At 53.3% G+C, this 15,564-nt stretch overlaps 7 protein-coding genes across 7 annotated transcripts, besides 3 other annotated features; 3 read left to right on the top strand and 4 right to left on the bottom strand.

Moving 5' to 3' along the window:
* Nucleotides 1–254: 254 nt before the first annotated feature.
* On the top strand, nucleotides 255–1,003 carry NFIA_044940 (HHE domain protein; the record flags this gene model as incomplete). The annotated part of the gene is made up of 2 exons (XM_001267571.1): nucleotides 255–596; nucleotides 644–1,003. 2 exons carry the CDS (start codon nucleotides 255–257, stop codon nucleotides 1,001–1,003), a joined length of 702 nt encoding a protein of 233 aa, XP_001267572.1.
* A 390-nt stretch (nucleotides 1,004–1,393) lies between these two features.
* NFIA_044930 (SDR family oxidoreductase) lies at nucleotides 1,394–2,583 on the top strand (the record flags this gene model as incomplete). Its single annotated transcript, XM_001267570.1, has 5 exons — nucleotides 1,394–1,863; nucleotides 1,928–2,039; nucleotides 2,082–2,172; nucleotides 2,221–2,305; nucleotides 2,352–2,583. 5 exons carry the CDS (start codon nucleotides 1,394–1,396, stop codon nucleotides 2,581–2,583), a joined length of 990 nt encoding a protein of 329 aa, XP_001267571.1.
* Nucleotides 2,584–2,625: 42 nt separating this feature from the next.
* Nucleotides 2,626–5,003, bottom strand: NFIA_044920 (uncharacterized protein; the record flags this gene model as incomplete). Its single annotated transcript, XM_001267569.1, has 2 exons — nucleotides 2,626–4,819; nucleotides 4,870–5,003. The coding sequence occupies 2 exons, from the start codon at nucleotides 5,001–5,003 to the stop codon at nucleotides 2,626–2,628; spliced, it is 2,328 nt and encodes a 775-aa protein (XP_001267570.1).
* Nucleotides 5,004–5,288: 285 nt separating this feature from the next.
* On the bottom strand, nucleotides 5,289–6,185 carry NFIA_044910 (uncharacterized protein; the record flags this gene model as incomplete). Its single annotated transcript, XM_001267568.1, has 4 exons — nucleotides 5,289–5,543; nucleotides 5,591–5,830; nucleotides 5,878–5,918; nucleotides 5,969–6,185. The coding sequence occupies 4 exons, from the start codon at nucleotides 6,183–6,185 to the stop codon at nucleotides 5,289–5,291; spliced, it is 753 nt and encodes a 250-aa protein (XP_001267569.1).
* Nucleotides 6,186–6,633: 448 nt separating this feature from the next.
* On the bottom strand, nucleotides 6,634–9,513 carry NFIA_044900 (uncharacterized protein; the record flags this gene model as incomplete). The annotated part of the gene is made up of 4 exons (XM_001267567.1): nucleotides 6,634–8,375; nucleotides 8,429–8,686; nucleotides 8,740–8,960; nucleotides 9,050–9,513. 4 exons carry the CDS (start codon nucleotides 9,511–9,513, stop codon nucleotides 6,634–6,636), a joined length of 2,685 nt encoding a protein of 894 aa, XP_001267568.1.
* A 672-nt stretch (nucleotides 9,514–10,185) lies between these two features.
* On the bottom strand, nucleotides 10,186–11,657 carry NFIA_044890 (uncharacterized protein; the record flags this gene model as incomplete). The annotated part of the gene is made up of 3 exons (XM_001267566.1): nucleotides 10,186–10,968; nucleotides 11,011–11,123; nucleotides 11,165–11,657. 3 exons carry the CDS (start codon nucleotides 11,655–11,657, stop codon nucleotides 10,186–10,188), a joined length of 1,389 nt encoding a protein of 462 aa, XP_001267567.1.
* A 349-nt stretch (nucleotides 11,658–12,006) lies between these two features.
* Nucleotides 12,007–14,831, top strand: NFIA_044880 (uncharacterized protein; the record flags this gene model as incomplete). Its single annotated transcript, XM_001267565.1, has 4 exons — nucleotides 12,007–12,553; nucleotides 12,692–13,136; nucleotides 13,180–14,493; nucleotides 14,516–14,831. The coding sequence occupies 4 exons, from the start codon at nucleotides 12,007–12,009 to the stop codon at nucleotides 14,829–14,831; spliced, it is 2,622 nt and encodes an 873-aa protein (XP_001267566.1).
* Nucleotides 14,622–14,676: a microsatellite.
* Nucleotides 14,622–14,694: a microsatellite.
* Nucleotides 14,625–14,751: a microsatellite.
* Nucleotides 14,832–15,564: the final 733 nt, after the last annotated feature.

The following is a 15,564-nucleotide window of genomic DNA, read 5'->3' as shown; positions in this document are numbered from 1 at the left end:
AGGTCAATAAATAGTGCATACACTTGGCGTTGAGAAATGTTATGTATCGCGAGATAGCGACTACTACTATCTCATGGTGACGGCAGCGAATGCTGGAAACTATATCCTCCTATCCTGAGGGATGAATACTGGCAGTGACGACGTGACCAGTCAAATCAGCTGGATAGCTAAGCTGTCACTCTCTCATCATGACATCGCACCTCCAGCTATATAATCCAATCGTCCCTGCAAGAAGTAGCTGACAACCGTACAAAATGGCTGTTCCCGTTCGACTCCTACGCCCCATCCCACTCTCCATCCCCATTTCCAGATTCCAATCCTTCCCCATCGCAGCAAGAAGCGTTTCCACCTCTCCCATCCAAATGATCGGACGAATCACCGACACGGTCAAGCAAGATCACCGCGAGATCGAAGCCTGCTACCAGAGGATCATCAACGCAAAGGACCGCGACGAGCAGACCCGCTATCAGAATCTGTTTACATGGGAGTTAGCACGGCACTCCATCGGTGAAGAGCTCGTCGTCTATCCTGCGTTTGAGAAACATCTTCCCGATGGAATTTCCATGGCAGAGAAGGACAGGAGGGAACACCAGACTGTACTCTCTCGCCTCTAATCTCCAGCGATCAAAACTGACAACCACAGGTGAAAGAAAAACTCAAGAAATTCCAAAACTTGGACCCCTCCAACGCCGACTTCATTCCCACCCTCAAATCCCTGATGGGCGATCTGGCAGAGCACATCAGGGAAGAAGAAACGAACGACCTGGTCAAGCTCGACCAGGCGCTGTCCCACGACGACAGCGTCAGTCTCTCCAAGAGCTTCGATCGGACCAAGATGTTCGTGCCGACGCGCTCGCATCCCAGTGCGCCCAACAGGCCACCCTATGAGACAGCCGTGGGATTGTTGACTGCTCCAATTGACCAGCTGGCGGATCTGTTCCGCAAGTGGCCGCATGAAGGGCAGGAATCGCCTATGGGTCATCAGCGACCAATGGGTCATTAGTGTGTTTGTAATAGTATCAATTCATTTGCCAATTAGTTCTAGAAACATTCTAGACTGTAGACTGTAGGACATATCGAAATCGACTGGTCACAGGAAGGTGTAAATGTGGCTAGATCTAGACCAAGACAGGCATCGGCATCATAGATCACTTGGACGTCATTGGTAGATAAATCTACTGCCCAGATGCCAGAAACAAGATCTGAAGCCAAGTTTCCGGAAACGTGCATAATCAAGGTAACTCAATCAGACGGTGATAGCACAATGACGCGGTATGCACTTAGCCCTAGTATAAACAGCACAACCTCCCCCATCCAGCAGCCAATTTCAAAACTGCCAACAATTGAATCGACACGAATTGACGAGAATTGAAGGAATCAACCAATTGCTGAAATGTCCCGCACAGTTTGCATCACCGCTGTAGACGGCCACACCGGCTTCCTCATCGCCGAGCTACTCCTCACAAACGAGACCTTCAAATCCCACATCAAGTCCGTCGCAGGTCTCACTTTGCACCCCCATGCAGAAAAATGCAAGGAACTCGCCAAGCTGGGCGTCAAGATCGTCCCGCACGAACCGGGTCGTCTGAAACATACCGTCCAGACCCTGCAGCAGATCGGCGCCGAGGCCATGTGCTTGATTCCGCCGGCGCATAAGGAGAAATTCGACATCACGATGGAGATGATCGAAGCGGCGAAGAAGGCGAACGTCGCCAATGTCTGCTTCGTTAGCTCGGCGGGGTGCGATCTCGCTGAGAGAGACAAGCAGCCTCATCTTCGGAGCTTTATCGATCTCGAGGCGGCATTTATGGCCTCCAAGGGGGATTCGTCTACCCAGACGGGACATTCGCCTGTTGTTGTTAGGTATTCTCCGCCCTCTCTTTATTCTTGCCATTTCACAAGACAATGGGCAATCTGACGTATGTAGGGCTGGCTTCTACGCCGAGAATCTCCTGCTGTACTCGGAACAGGCGCAGAAGGAGGGTATCCTCCCAATTCCCGTCGGGCAGAACCATAAATTCGCTCCTATCGCGTTGGGTGTATGTCTCATCCCCGTCATAAAAATCAAACTGACCAAATAGGACGTCGCACAAGTTGTCGCACATGTCCTCTGCGGCAAAGGCAAGCATGGCTTCGCCGATAAGCACCGCGGCCAACTGATGGTTCTGACTGGTATGTGCTCAATAAGCTAGATTGAGCGCAGGCAAGCTAACAGCGCAGGACCGATGCTCACGACCGGTGACGAACTCGCCAGCGCAGCCAGCCAGGCGCTGGGCACGGATCTCAAATTTGAGGATATATCCGAGTATGATCATTCCAACCACCTGACAGTGACGAGCTGACAGTCCCAGGGCCGAGGCAAAGAAGGTCCTGCATGCGCAGTCGGAGAGCGACGAGTCGGAGCTACAGTATCTGCTCGAGTACTACTCCCTCGTCCGTGAGGGCAAGACCAACTATATCTCCACCACGGCGTTCCACGATGTGACGGGCATTCATCCACAGGAGCCGGTGGAGTTCTTCAAGGTGTATGCTGAGAGCTTCCGTCCTAAGCACGCGAACAAGAAGAGGAAGATGAGCAAGTAATTCCTGTTTCGTGACTCATGAAAAGTGAATACTGTATACTACCTAGCTATTCTCAATATCTTCTACTTCTGCACTATCATTTTCATGTCCATCGCTCTTTGTCTCAGGGCTGAGTAACCCTTCCTGCACTGTAATCCCCTCATCTGTAATCTTCACCCTCTTCCCACCCACCTTGCTCACCCAGTCCATGCCCATCTCCTCCTCCTCCCCCAAAAGCACCAACCCCAACACCCTCCCCACCGCCGTCTTCTCCAAAAACCCCTTCAACCGACTAATCCCAGTTCGGCGCATACACCCCAGAACAACCAAACCCGCCACAATCCCCAACGTCGCAGCCAGGACCACAATCCCCGGAACCGCATACGGAAGCCTATACCGTATCCGCCTCTCAAACACCGTAACCGGTCGCACCTGGTTGTGCTCCGCAACAGCCCTCGTCCCCACCATAGCATTCGCCGCGAAATCCGTCCACACGAGATCAAGTATCTTCGCTGCGCCGGCGGCAGTCGTCGAGAGAGTCTGCCATTTCGCGTACAGAGCGAGACTCGTCCAGCCGGCGTAATCTGCGAAGGGCTGGCCGGCGGGTCTGCTGATGCTGAGGGCGCGGTAGAGGGCCTGCGTGTAGAAGTCTACGCCTGGGAGGTTTTGGCCTGTGGAGACTGGGACAGGGGCGAGCCCCGTGAAGGGGGTGGTGGTGGGGTCGATGTAGCCTGGGAGGTAGAGAGATGTGCTTGCGATGGTGGAGAGGTTGACGGCTGGTTCGGGCGAGGTTGTGTTTGATGGGAGGATGCCCCAAAGCGGTTGGACTTCTTCGAGGGTTCGGTCAGGGAGGTCTTCGACAGCCCAGAGGGGTGGAGAGGGATAGGTCTTTTGAGACAGTGAGGTTATGGACAGTCCGTCGAGGCCGGTGCCGTTGTAGCGGAAGGAGACGGTCTTGAGGCTGGCCTTTACGGCGCTGGCGCAGATGTAGAGCGGGATGCTCCAGGGGGAGTTTGGGTCTGTTCGCAGGGGAGACACGCCATCGGTGCGGTTGGCGGCGCCGTAGACGAGGCCGCAGCCGATGAGAGCGCTGGTGATGGTGGATGGGCTGGAGGAGGTTGTCCCGCCGCAGAGGGTTGTCCCAAGGTCGAAGTCTTTCAGGTTGATGTTGTGGGGATTGACGGTTGAGTTGCTGATGTGGAGATTGAGATACTCTCCCAGACTGATTGTCGTCTTGATGTTGCGATATCCAAGGGTGAAGTTCGCATTCTGCAGCTTGAAGGTGTCTCCCGGCGTCACGTCTATACGGGTGATATTCGTAGGGTCCGGATCGGTCGCGTTGAAGTACGCTAGGGTTAGGAAGTTGTTATACCACGCGGCATTCCACGCCCTCTGCCGCAAATCAAACTCCTGTCCATTAACCGGAACACTGATCGAGGGACGGGCTCCTGCAAGATTCGACAGCCCCCCGTGATCTTTCAGCACCAGATTCACAACAGAAAGACTCGTCTCGAGAACCGGCGGCAGCTGGAACTCGATCGAAAAGTTCAACGGCACGCACTGCGTCTCCGGCTGGATGAACAGGATATCCTCATCCCAGGTCGAGCCGTACTTGAGTGCCTTGGCCGGCGCCGTATGATTCCTAAACCCAATTCCCCCGTCCACCATATCAACAATCAACCCCTCCACAGGCTCGACTTTCTCATCTAGGATCAAAACCTGCAGGGAGCGGTACGACGGTTTCGCATACCATCCCAGCACGCTGTACTGGTCCGTGGCATTGAAAAAGGTCCGGTACTGCATGTCGAAAATACTCGAGACTGACGGGCCGAACGCACTAGCCCCCTCGCGAAATACATCTGCCCATTGCTCCGGGATAAGACTATCGTAGACGACGTTACAGTTCTCTAGCAGGCCTTGCTGGCGACACGTCTTGTTGAGGCTCGTCCCCGGACAAGCCTGCTGGAGGCCGCAGTTACGCGTGAACGGAGCATCGGTGCGATCCGGCGTGCCGTAACTGAACGCGGACGTCCCTTTGATGTACGCGAATGGTTCGGGCGTTGGTGAGCCCGCCGGCTCGATGGAGTCATATAGGCCCAACGGAGTCACGATCGACGCGATGGATACCACTCCCAGGATGATCGTCTGCGCGTTCCCGGCGATAGTCAGCCTCTTTTGCACGCCAGATATGGCAGCCGTGCTGGAGCCGAGAATGCTGGGCCATAGTGTTGAGTGGAGAAAGCGGGCGAGCACGTTCCTGTCTCTGATCAGTTAAATGTGGGACATAGGCAGATGGAGGTAACGCACCAGCTGATGATTGAGTTCTCGTCAGTCAGGAAAGCAACGAGGATAAGTGGCAGAGACAGCGGGAGGAGTAATTGCAGGATGAACACGCCCGCGGCGATCAAGCCGGAGGCCTCTGCAACCGTGAGGCTGGTCATTATCTCAGTCTCGTCACCTTTCGAGATAATCGTCGTCAGATAGACTACATTATGTAGCCTCAAGGCTAACTTAATTCGAGGCATCACCCCGAATACGAGCCTGCACGCCCTCGCATTGGTGGACACGATCGAATACGAGAACTAAATTACTTCCCCTTGGCGATGGGCAATGGTCTCGTCCTACTGGTGAATGAATTGATCACCTCGTATCCAGCCGCATTGGCCTTAGCTGCAACTGCAAGCCATCTCTGTTCCTGTCAGGAGACAATCTCCGCTCGAGCCTATTTACAACCCCAGTCCAGCCACGACCACACCCACACCCACACCCATCAACGCGCCATTAATTCCCGTCGCGAGAGCCGCATTCGTGCTCTGACTCGGGCTCGACGACACGGTTGCAGTAGCAATAGCAGAGCCAGAACCCAACGTTACCGAGGTCGTTCCCAACCCCCGCGTAGACGCAGAAACAGACACGGACCCATTATTCTCACCCGGCAACGCAGTCGCAAGAGCAGGATCCGGCGTGATAGCGCTCGCACTCTACTCACATCAGTCTTTGTCGCAACGGGGAAAAGAAAGGAACATACAACTAAATCGCAGCAACCCTCGCCGAAACACACAGTCCCCTCGGAACAGCAGAGCTGGTGCTTAGGGTTGTAGCAAACTTGGTCCGGGTAACTGCCATAGCACCATTTCAGGGACGGGTAAAGGCCGTTCTCGGAGCAGCATTCTTCATTGGTTTGCTGTGGTGTGCAGGTTGTGCCAGATGACGAGGCGGAGTCCGTGGGGAGGGGCAGGAGGCCGTCTGTGCCTGGTGTTCCGGTTCCCTTTTGGTCGTCAGTATGCGTAGTGACTTAGGAAAGGGCAGGGGTACCAGGGCGCCGCAACAGGAGTTATCTTTGGCTACGCAGAAAACTAGATCTGTTAGTACTCATAGGATATGTTGATGGAAGGGGGAAATATACAGCCTCCTTTGCAGCATTGCTGCGCCTTCTTTGGATTGATGCAGCCTGCATTGTCGCAGAGAATGTTTCCCGGGCCGTAGCAGTCAGAGCAGGTGTTTTTGGCGGTGCAGTTGCCGGTCGAGTCGCGAGCGAGGAGGGAGATGTGGCCGGGGAGGGGTTTGTGCAATACTGCGAGGGCAGTGCTGGCAAGGAGGAGAAGCAGCTTCATGTCTTTCATGAAGTAATAACTTGATAACAGTTGTTGGGCTGGATGGATGCTTACTGACTGGAGACTTGACTTATATATGAATATGAGCATAACTTGGCTAGGGACATAGCCTAGTGTGTGTTAGAGAAGGATTGCCATGGTTCTGGCTAAGCCTAGCTCTATTATAATATCTATTCAATCTTAATATAACTGGTCACATTCTATTTTAGGTTACAATGGTCAAGTTTAACTAGTGTAAAATACTAGGTTAAAGACTAGTACATAATCCTAGAGTTTATATACACAATGGATCATTAAAACTTCAAAGTACGACTGGTAGTGTGCCAGAACTAAATGACTATGGCTGTGACTTTTTTACGGTCCACAGTTCAGATGTTATCAAGTGAATGTTTGACGTATAGCTGCAGTTAAACAACTATTGCAACTCGGCCTAATCCATACTATCAATAAATCCATGTTATACGATGGACGGAAGTTCCATATTCTCCCGTAAATAACCAGCCTCAATGAGGGATGCAAAGTCTGCAGTCTGTTGGTAAACTGCAAACAGATCCGCGAGCCCTTTGTCTCCAGCTACGCCTTCCCCGACTGTATAGTTTCCTCGAACCAGGTCTCTTTTTTCATGGCCGCAGCAAACGGGCGGGATGATACAGGAGACGGGGGCGGTTTCCAGGTTACCGTTGAAGGCCGACACACAGAATTCGAAGTTCCAATTTCCTGGGAACAGGAAGCCGAATTCGTATGATGTCTTCGTCGTTGTACCTTCTAGCTTCTGCGCCGTATTGTCCCTTACACTTCTGGAATAAACGCTGTAGCCTGAAGTGCCGGATACCGCGTTCCACTCGAGTCGAATAGTGGTTGCGTCGATCGTGTGCACACGCAGCCCACTGGGCGGCGCAGGCGCCCCCTGTCCAGCAATCACTTCTCGTCCGGCTGCGGGTAAACCGCCAACTATGGCAGATGTCCTGGTCAAACTCCCGATCATACCGACGTAAGTAGCTACCCATATGCCGTAGCGGTGACCAGGCTTCAAACCCTTGACAACGTAGCTTGTGTCTATGGTGGGAAATGTCTCGAGAAAGGCGCCCTCTGTGTCTCTGTCCCATACAAGGACGCCGTATCGATTCACGTAGTAGCCCGTGACCGCGTCCCACCGCACGAGGACATCATTCCCTTGAGGGTGAACGATAACGTTGGACGGCCCCGGAGCTGTGGCAACCATGGCCGTCGCTGAGCTGAAGTCCGACCAGTCTGACCTCACATCGTTGTCACCTTTGGTGCGGACTTGGTATTCCCACGTCTGGCCGTTAATCACCCATGGCTGCCAGCTGCCGTGAGTGGACGGGTAGACGAGGCCCTCGGACCACCAGCCTGGCGCCCCCTTCACCCTGGCACGGATCTCGTATCCTCGACTATTCTCAACGGGGTCCCAGGTGGTGAACAAGCCCTCCGGATACGAGACTGTCCGCACATTGACCGGCTTGCTCACCGGTCTGGGATCTACCGTGGCGGGGACTTGGAATTCGATGCCGTTATACCCAAAGTCTCTCTGCAGGACTCGGGCAAAGGCCTGGGCGAGATGGTACTCGCCCAGAATATTGGGGTGTAATCCATCCCACCCGTCGGGACAGCCCCCCGGGCGACAGTTGTAAGCGGTATTAATGTCGACGTAAGCAATCGGAGACTCCCACCGGAACCAGTTTGGAAGAGTATCCCGCAGGAGGATGTTATACTTGTTCGTCATGTCGACCAGGTCCTGGCGGCCTTTGATAAACGAGCGATGGGGGACGTTCCCCACAAGAAGCTTGATGTCTGGCTTGGCCTCGCGTGCTGCCTGGACGAGACTTCCCATGGCGCCAATCAGGTCCTCGGGCCCGTTCACCCACCAGCCCAGGTCGTTGAAGCCTAGCAGGATCAGGAGATAGTCCGGCTTGTATTCGGAGACCCAGCCCTTGATGGTGTTTTTGGACTGTTCGGCTTGACGACCCCAAAAGGCAGCATGGCCGCTGTCGCGGAAGCTTTCAGCTACGCCTGGGGCATACGAACCGCGGATCTCAACGGCTGGCGGTGGCTTCTCATCTGGGAATAAGGGGCCTTGAGGCTGAGAATCGGAGATCGGCCTGTTCCCAAATGTTCCCTTCCAGGGTCCGACGAACTGGTGTATGTATCCGTTTTTATCCACTAGGTCAGAGGAGAGTGCTCCGTTAGTTTCCGACTATAGCTTATTCATTGCACTGTGATTTGACACTCACACCATTGGCTGAGACGGTATCTCCACGTCCAGTCGTCCTCCATTCCATGTGATATCGAGTCTCCCACCACCATAAACTTTGCCTGCTCGTTGGGGAGTACGACATAGCCATCGGAAGCGTCATCAATGCAAGGAATCGCGCAGTCGCCGCCCCAAACAACACCGCCTTGGGGGAACTGGTCCGTCACCCCCGACAAGCACAAGCCCAGGCAATCCTCTCCGTGGGAGTATTGGCAAGCTGAGACGCGGCCCTGGGATTCTAAAGGGGCTGTTAGAGAGCCATCAGATCAAGGAACCGTCCACGGAACTCACGCCATGTATTGAGAACGATTTGAAAGCCTCTGTGGTAGAAGATATACTGAGGATTGCACAGCCCCTCGATGCCACACTTCTCTGTGCCTGGAATACCACTCCAGGCAACCCTGTCCGTTGCCGTAAACTGCACACTGTAGAGACCAATAGCAGGATCACCCTGAGCACCCTCGAAGAAATGGAGCGGCGGAGCAGTGTGCTCAGGGTCATTCCATCCGACACTGCAAGTGGGGGCTGCGGTTAGCACATTCTGGGCCAGGGTAAAGAACAACATGCCATACATTGCTGTAAGCCACTACTAATCACTCACTTTTTGTATACCTCGGATGTGGGATTACCATGGCCTTTTCCATAAGTTCGGAACGCTTCGTTCCCCCCGCCCTGAGTGCGGAAAGTCGCGCGGCAGTTTTCCTTGCTCGTCCAAATGATGTCGTCCGATGTAAAAAGGTCCAGTAATTGGTCGGTAATTTTTTCGATAGTCTTGAGACCGAACATGGATGCGACAAAAACTCCGAGGAGTCCAAAGGCCTGGTATGCGCGTTTGTCATGCTGGCCATGCTCGGTGAGGTTCGTCGACCGCTCTACAGGGAGCGCCTCGCCCGTGTTCAACATCCTAATCACCTCATCGTGCATTGCATGCAGTCCTGAGAGACGCGCAGGGTCAGTGATCGGTTTGCCACCCAAAGGGCCAGTGGAGCTGCCCCATTCTTGAGGTATAGCCGAAGAGACTTGAGCCAGCGGCGAAAGAGCTAGAAGCAGGTTGAGGAATCTCATATTGTGATGACAGCACGAAGCTATACTGTTTGGCTACAGCACACACCATCAACAATGGACCCTCCATCTCAACGGGCAGTTCCCCCTTTATATGCGTGACCCCTGAGCTGACATGCTGGCAGGTCCAACCTCAGCTAAAGGGGAGCTGAAAACAGTCATGAGCAGCCAAGCCTCTAGACTCATCTATCATATTCAACTCCTTGGCCCTTGCTAGTGCTTATCGTTTCCCCTAACCCCAATACCCACGTCTTGCGCAGGGCATAAGCAGGAGTACTCAACTTATAGTGGGATCTCAGAAAAAATTGAAAGGACATGACCACTGAATGGTTGGAACGGTGCCAAGCACTCCTCGGCGTGCATCTAGTAGAATTCAGCCAAGACCTCATTCCGCCCCCAAATACCAGATTTCTTGCAGACATCCAGTGGGGGTTCGATAAGTGTGTTGGTTTGTGATATCCACTTGCATTAGCAATCGTACTGTAGTATGTGCTTGGTCAGCAAATGCCAGCGTGACCAAGAGGTAAGCATGGAGGTCAGTGCCTAAACTGGAGTCTGTTTCTAACATATGTCAGACTGTGAGCCCATTCAACTGACTTATTAGATTACTCACTGAATGACAATCCGTATACCAATCACAAAGTAGACCCCTAGTAATTCATAACCCGTATCGTCTTATACCTGCTTTCTCCGCTTCAACTCCAGCAGCCGATGAACCGCCAAATCATGGACCACTTTATTCGCCAGCTTCTCAAAATCCACCTCGCCGTCCCCACACTCATCCACAGCCGACTGAAGAGCCTCGCACTCCCAGCAGAGACAAATATGATAGTCCATGCCAAAATAGTCTCTGAACAGCAACGAGGTCTCGTCTGACTGCGTCCGCAGCACCCCCGCCGGGATAGTATCGTCGTGGTTGATGAACCTGCCCGCCCGTTTCTTCATACTGGCTTTGTACATGCTCGCCGAGCATTGATGGGTATGCCACACCAGGTCGATGTCCAGTGTTGGAACAAGGGTCGTGCCCGGGCGAAGTTTGAATAGCTGCAAGAAGTAGTCGTAGCGGGTGATTGCTCTGGACAGCGTCCCGTGGACGCCAGGACTGCGGATCCAGAGGTATCCGACCATCTTGTCGACGAAGACGCGTTGGCGCTCGATTGCGTCGAATAGGTAGGCTCCGTATGGGCCCGGGTGGGCGGCTGCATGGCAGGATGCAATGAAGGCGCTGTGTGGTAGCTGCTCTTTCTTCTCCTGACAGAGACTGTCCAGCTTGTTTAGGTAGAGGCGATGATCAGGGGACGAGTCCCGGTAAGCGAGTAGAAGAGAGGTATAAGGCTCAGGCTTTGGACTCAGAAGGTAGGCCAGCAAGTCTGCTTCCTGGCCAGTCAGGCTTGTAAAGTTCTGCGTTGCGTCGGAGGGCAGACTGAAACTCCAGTCTTTGTCATTGATGCATTCGTGCTAAACAGTCAGCTTGGACTAAAAGGCGAAGGAATGGCTTACAATCTGCCTCCATGGGAATACCACCCGCCGCATATGCTTGATCCCACTGTTCTTGCAGTACTTCCTGAACCATGCCGGGTTCAACAGGGCAGAATGCCACGCGATGAGCACATCTAATCATTAGCTGTTGCTCTGGAATAGATGAACGACATACCTAGTGGAGGACAGGTCGGTAACTCAAGGACTTCATTCTTATTCGATGCTAACATCTCATCCATCTTCCTCAACCAGAGAAAGAATCGGGCGACTCCCAGCTTGACATAAAACGGCCATTTGACCTGCCGTTTCTGCGCAAACCTAGGATCCTTTACCTCGATCCTTTTCCGGGAGTACCGTTGTTGCACTGTCCGCTTCTCCGGCTTAATGTCGAGGATCGCGTCCAGGTCCTTTGAATTGAGGACTTCCCGGCGGATATGGTTGATCGCCTGCAACAGTTCCAAGTGCGCGGCACATTGAGCCACGTTTGGGAGGGATGTAACATCAGTCGACAGAATTGAATCCTTGAATATTCTCGGATCAGGAACTTGTACATCTTCATTGATATCGCGAAAATTATACTTTCGAGCTCTGTCAGACGCCAACAGCGCATTGAAAGACCCGGCGTTGCTGTGCAGCTCAGTTTGCGATGCAGTGCATAGGACGGCCATTTTGACTGTGATGTGCAAGACCGAAATTTACTGGTTCCGTGTCCACTCTTAAGTATTCAACGGTAGATGCCTGCTCAGATTGATCGAACGGTCAGTCGACACATTGAGCCTCGCCAAGCGTGGGGCGCAGCTTGCCAATCATTTGATGTGCTTGAACCCGCCTTGGTGCCCCGAATACGAGCATCAGAGCCTCCAGGCTTCGATAAGCACACGTGAACTGCAACGGGCGCAAGGCTGATTGTCCGTGTTGCCTGAATACTTGGATCAGGTGCATCAGAACAGGTTATATAAAGTCATACCCATCCTCTCATTCAATAACCACATTACGCACCCAGCTCATACTTAACTAATGTCGCGACTGTCCCGGTTATTCGACAAGGCTAAACAGACTCAACCCGTTACCTCGGCAAGCTCAGACGACCCTGCCTGGACTGAAGTCGGCAATGCCGCCGATCACCTTCTAGCAGAGCTTGAATCTCTCTACTGGACTGGGCTCAACCAAGAGCTGGACTGCATTGTTTCCACTCTACGACAATGGCAGCAACCCCAGTTCCAGCATATCCGCCCCGACGCAGACAATACACTGGTCAACGGCTTTGACACCTTCATCGCCAATCTCGTCCCGCAGTCCGCGCAGACACCTCCAAAACTACCATCCCAAGCATCTGCTAGGCTCAACGTCAAAGGGTGCGTGGTGAGGAGCGCACAAGTCCGCGCGATGGAGCTGGCAGCAGCAAAGACCAGGACGAAGGTGAATGTCGATGTACATGAACGCCTGTTACAGCGTCCTGTCGAGACAGATGCCGCTAAGCGACGAGCACGGCTACTTCTCCAAGCCGCTGGATTCTTGGATATTGAGAAGACCATCGAGCATTCACCGGCAGCAAATACTCCGAGTCCTCTCACCCCGCAGCTACGAATGACCTAGAAAGGGTTCAAAGGGTGTCCGGCCATTTCAACCCTCCCTTGCAGTAGATGCAAGCGCGTCATCCGGGGGAGTATGTATCAAGCCACTGGTAAGTCCACCCAGACAGTCTGCGAAGATTGCTACTGGGAGCACCATTACGGAGATCCTGCGTACATCAAACAATACAAGCATTCCATTGCGTCTCAGGTAGACGACTACATCAGTAAGCATACTTCCTGCCGTTCCTGTCGCAAAAATTCGAATGAAATTCGACGACCATCTGGGCTGCAGGGCAAAACAGGGGTGCATATGCTGGCCGACGCAAAGTACTTGAGCGTCAAGGAAGCACAGAATAGATCAGGTCTTTCAAGTCGACCTACTCCCTTGGCGAAGGTAATTCACAATGATTACAATAGTCGGTCCGGAATCTACTCTGCCGCTTCGAGGTCTGGCAAGATGCGTCTGATGGGGGACGAGTGGTTGTACAATGATTTTGTGCAGGAGAACCCATGGAAGAACATCCGTGTGGCCGTTCGAGTTGGACCACTGGTATTTGAGAACGGCAGTAAAGAGTAAGTCTGCTCAGCCTGTGGGTGAAAGTGCTAATGATAGCAGGAGTCGAAATGGGGCCGGAATATCCCTGCGCGATCCGATTTTCGGACAAGAGCAACAAAAGGTTAACGGCACTTGCCTTGCCGTCTGTGGAGAAACTGAGAGGCAGCTATGGCGCTATGTCAGCCCTCTTCCCCAGAAGCGAAAGCGCTTCCAAGCGGTTCTGAAGCAAGTCATCGGGACTCCTTTCACCGGTTGGCCGTCGTCGCCGGCAGAGGATGAGATCCTTACGCTACTGGTGAAAGCGAGCAACGACGGCGTAGAGGGTGCATGCCAGGAACTGCACGACAAAGTCAAAGCGTTTCTCAGTCCATGGGTGTCGGTCTACTTCAAAAGCATTGTGGGAAGATTGCTAGACACCAAGACCAGACTCACATGGGACGGATTGACCAATAACTGCCAGCAATTCTGTAACTCGCTGATCGACTGGGAAGTCTTTGGACCACTTGTCGCTTCGGCTTCAGTCACTATCTCAGACAACAACCCTCCGCAGCCACTTTACTGCATGAGCTTCGTCTGTCGCCCTCGCGCAACACAGGATCCGTTTAACCACCCAAAAAGCATCACCAACGTCCCATACGGACTGACAGAGGAGTATATCCGCCGCTTTCACTTTGGGTGCTACACCGGCCCCGACCTAATTGATTCCCTGCACGAGTACTGGTACGACTGGGCCGGATTCAACAAACACCTCTATCCCCATCAATCCCTCTTCCCCTGGGACTGCACCGAAGCACTCCACCGCTACCCCGTCAAATGCGGCACATGCACACTCTCCAAACACGTCTGGGCCTTCCCCTTCGACTCCTGGTCAATCATCGCCCTGCACCTATCCAGAGACAAATGCGCCTATCCCCCGTCCGAGCGGAGGCCAAATCCCCCCGGCGAAGCATCATGGATAACCAACCGCCTCACCCTCCTCACTGCACTGGACACCCTCTCCGCCGGCGCAACAGCCATGTCGCAGAGCCTGCCCTTCCAGTCCGCAACGCAATGGCTCCATCTCCAATCCGACCCATCATCCGATCGAATCAAGCTCGGCGGTATCAACCGCGCACAACCATACAGCCACGCCCTGGAGCAGCGCACGCACGACGACTTCTTCGTGGCGAAGTGGGTTTCAGATGATAGGTCTCTCATTCAGACCTACGAGGACATGCGGGAGAAGCGGTACTTACCGCGGACAATCCAGGAACGGGAACTGGTGTTCTGGGGCGCGGAGGGGAGCGATCCGCCGGGGGAGTATCCAACCTGGGCGGTGGAGTACACCCGTATCCCGAATGCGAACTTTTCGGTGTCTGTCAGTTTCACTACTGGGTGTGGAGCTTGTGGGACGCAGGCCACTGCGTCTGCTTGTGGTGCGAACTGTGGTGCGAGCTGTGGGAGTTGTGGTGGAGGCGGGGGCGGGGGCTGCGGTAGCGGAGATAGCGGAGGCAGCGGGGGTGGAGGAGGAGGAAGCGGAGGAGGAGGAAGCGGAGGAGGAGGAAGCGGAGGAGGAGGGGGAGGAAGTGGAGGAGGCTGTGGCGGAGGCTGCGGAGGAGGCAGCGGAGGTGGAGGAGGAGGAAGTGGAGGAGGTTGATATGCTGATGTTGGTATGTCTGGAGAGTTGCAATGTCCCTCCTCAGCAACATCTCATAGGAATGGTCATCGTGTAAATTCAAAGTCGCTCGGATTGACTGTTATCAGCTACCATGGGTGTAATGAGACACGGAAATGAGGCGAAGCAGAGGATTCAAGTATGATTTACTTATTGCAGGTTGCTGTGTCTTTGTAGCATGTAGTACTTTGGAACAGTGTCACATCCATAAGTCTTAGATATAGGGGCGTTCCCACTCTCGTCTAGTCTCCTGCATTGTGCTCTATATGCTTATGGAACAGTAAGATCACCATAGTCTTCTGACTCTATGACTAGCTTCATATCTTGCCAGACCTCGCTGCATAGTATACACGCCATCAATGCACAGTGTCAGCTACCTGAATATTCCCTGGATTTCAGTACAGTCTCCAAATTTTCCTGATATTGCCATAAATATAAAATAGGAATATGATCTAACCTACATAGACTTTTGCTGGTCGAAGAATCCCAACAAAATGTAGGCAATATTGGACAGCAACGACTACAGCACCACCTTTGCTAATATTGGGGACATGGATGTCAGCCCCTGAATACATGATATTTACGTGTGCCTTTACTGGGAAGTTCAGAACTAGCTATTGACCTATATGTGGTGGTCAAGCCAGGATCGTGTTCCTTACCATTTCTCGATTACGACAAGGTTTACGAAGGATCACGATGCTACAACACTAAGCTGAAGGGCTCTTGGTTGCTGGAGATTATATTAGTGACCGGCTCACTGCTGTGATAGTTTGCGAGTTTCACAGACACTT

The sequence above is a fragment of the Aspergillus fischeri genome, genomic scaffold (assembly GCF_000149645.3).
Source record: "Aspergillus fischeri NRRL 181 1099437636244 genomic scaffold, whole genome shotgun sequence".
Taxonomy (NCBI): domain Eukaryota; kingdom Fungi; phylum Ascomycota; class Eurotiomycetes; order Eurotiales; family Aspergillaceae; genus Aspergillus; species Aspergillus fischeri.
The sequence above is the reverse complement of the archived record's forward strand: the minus strand, read 5'-3'. Positions and strand labels throughout refer to the sequence as shown.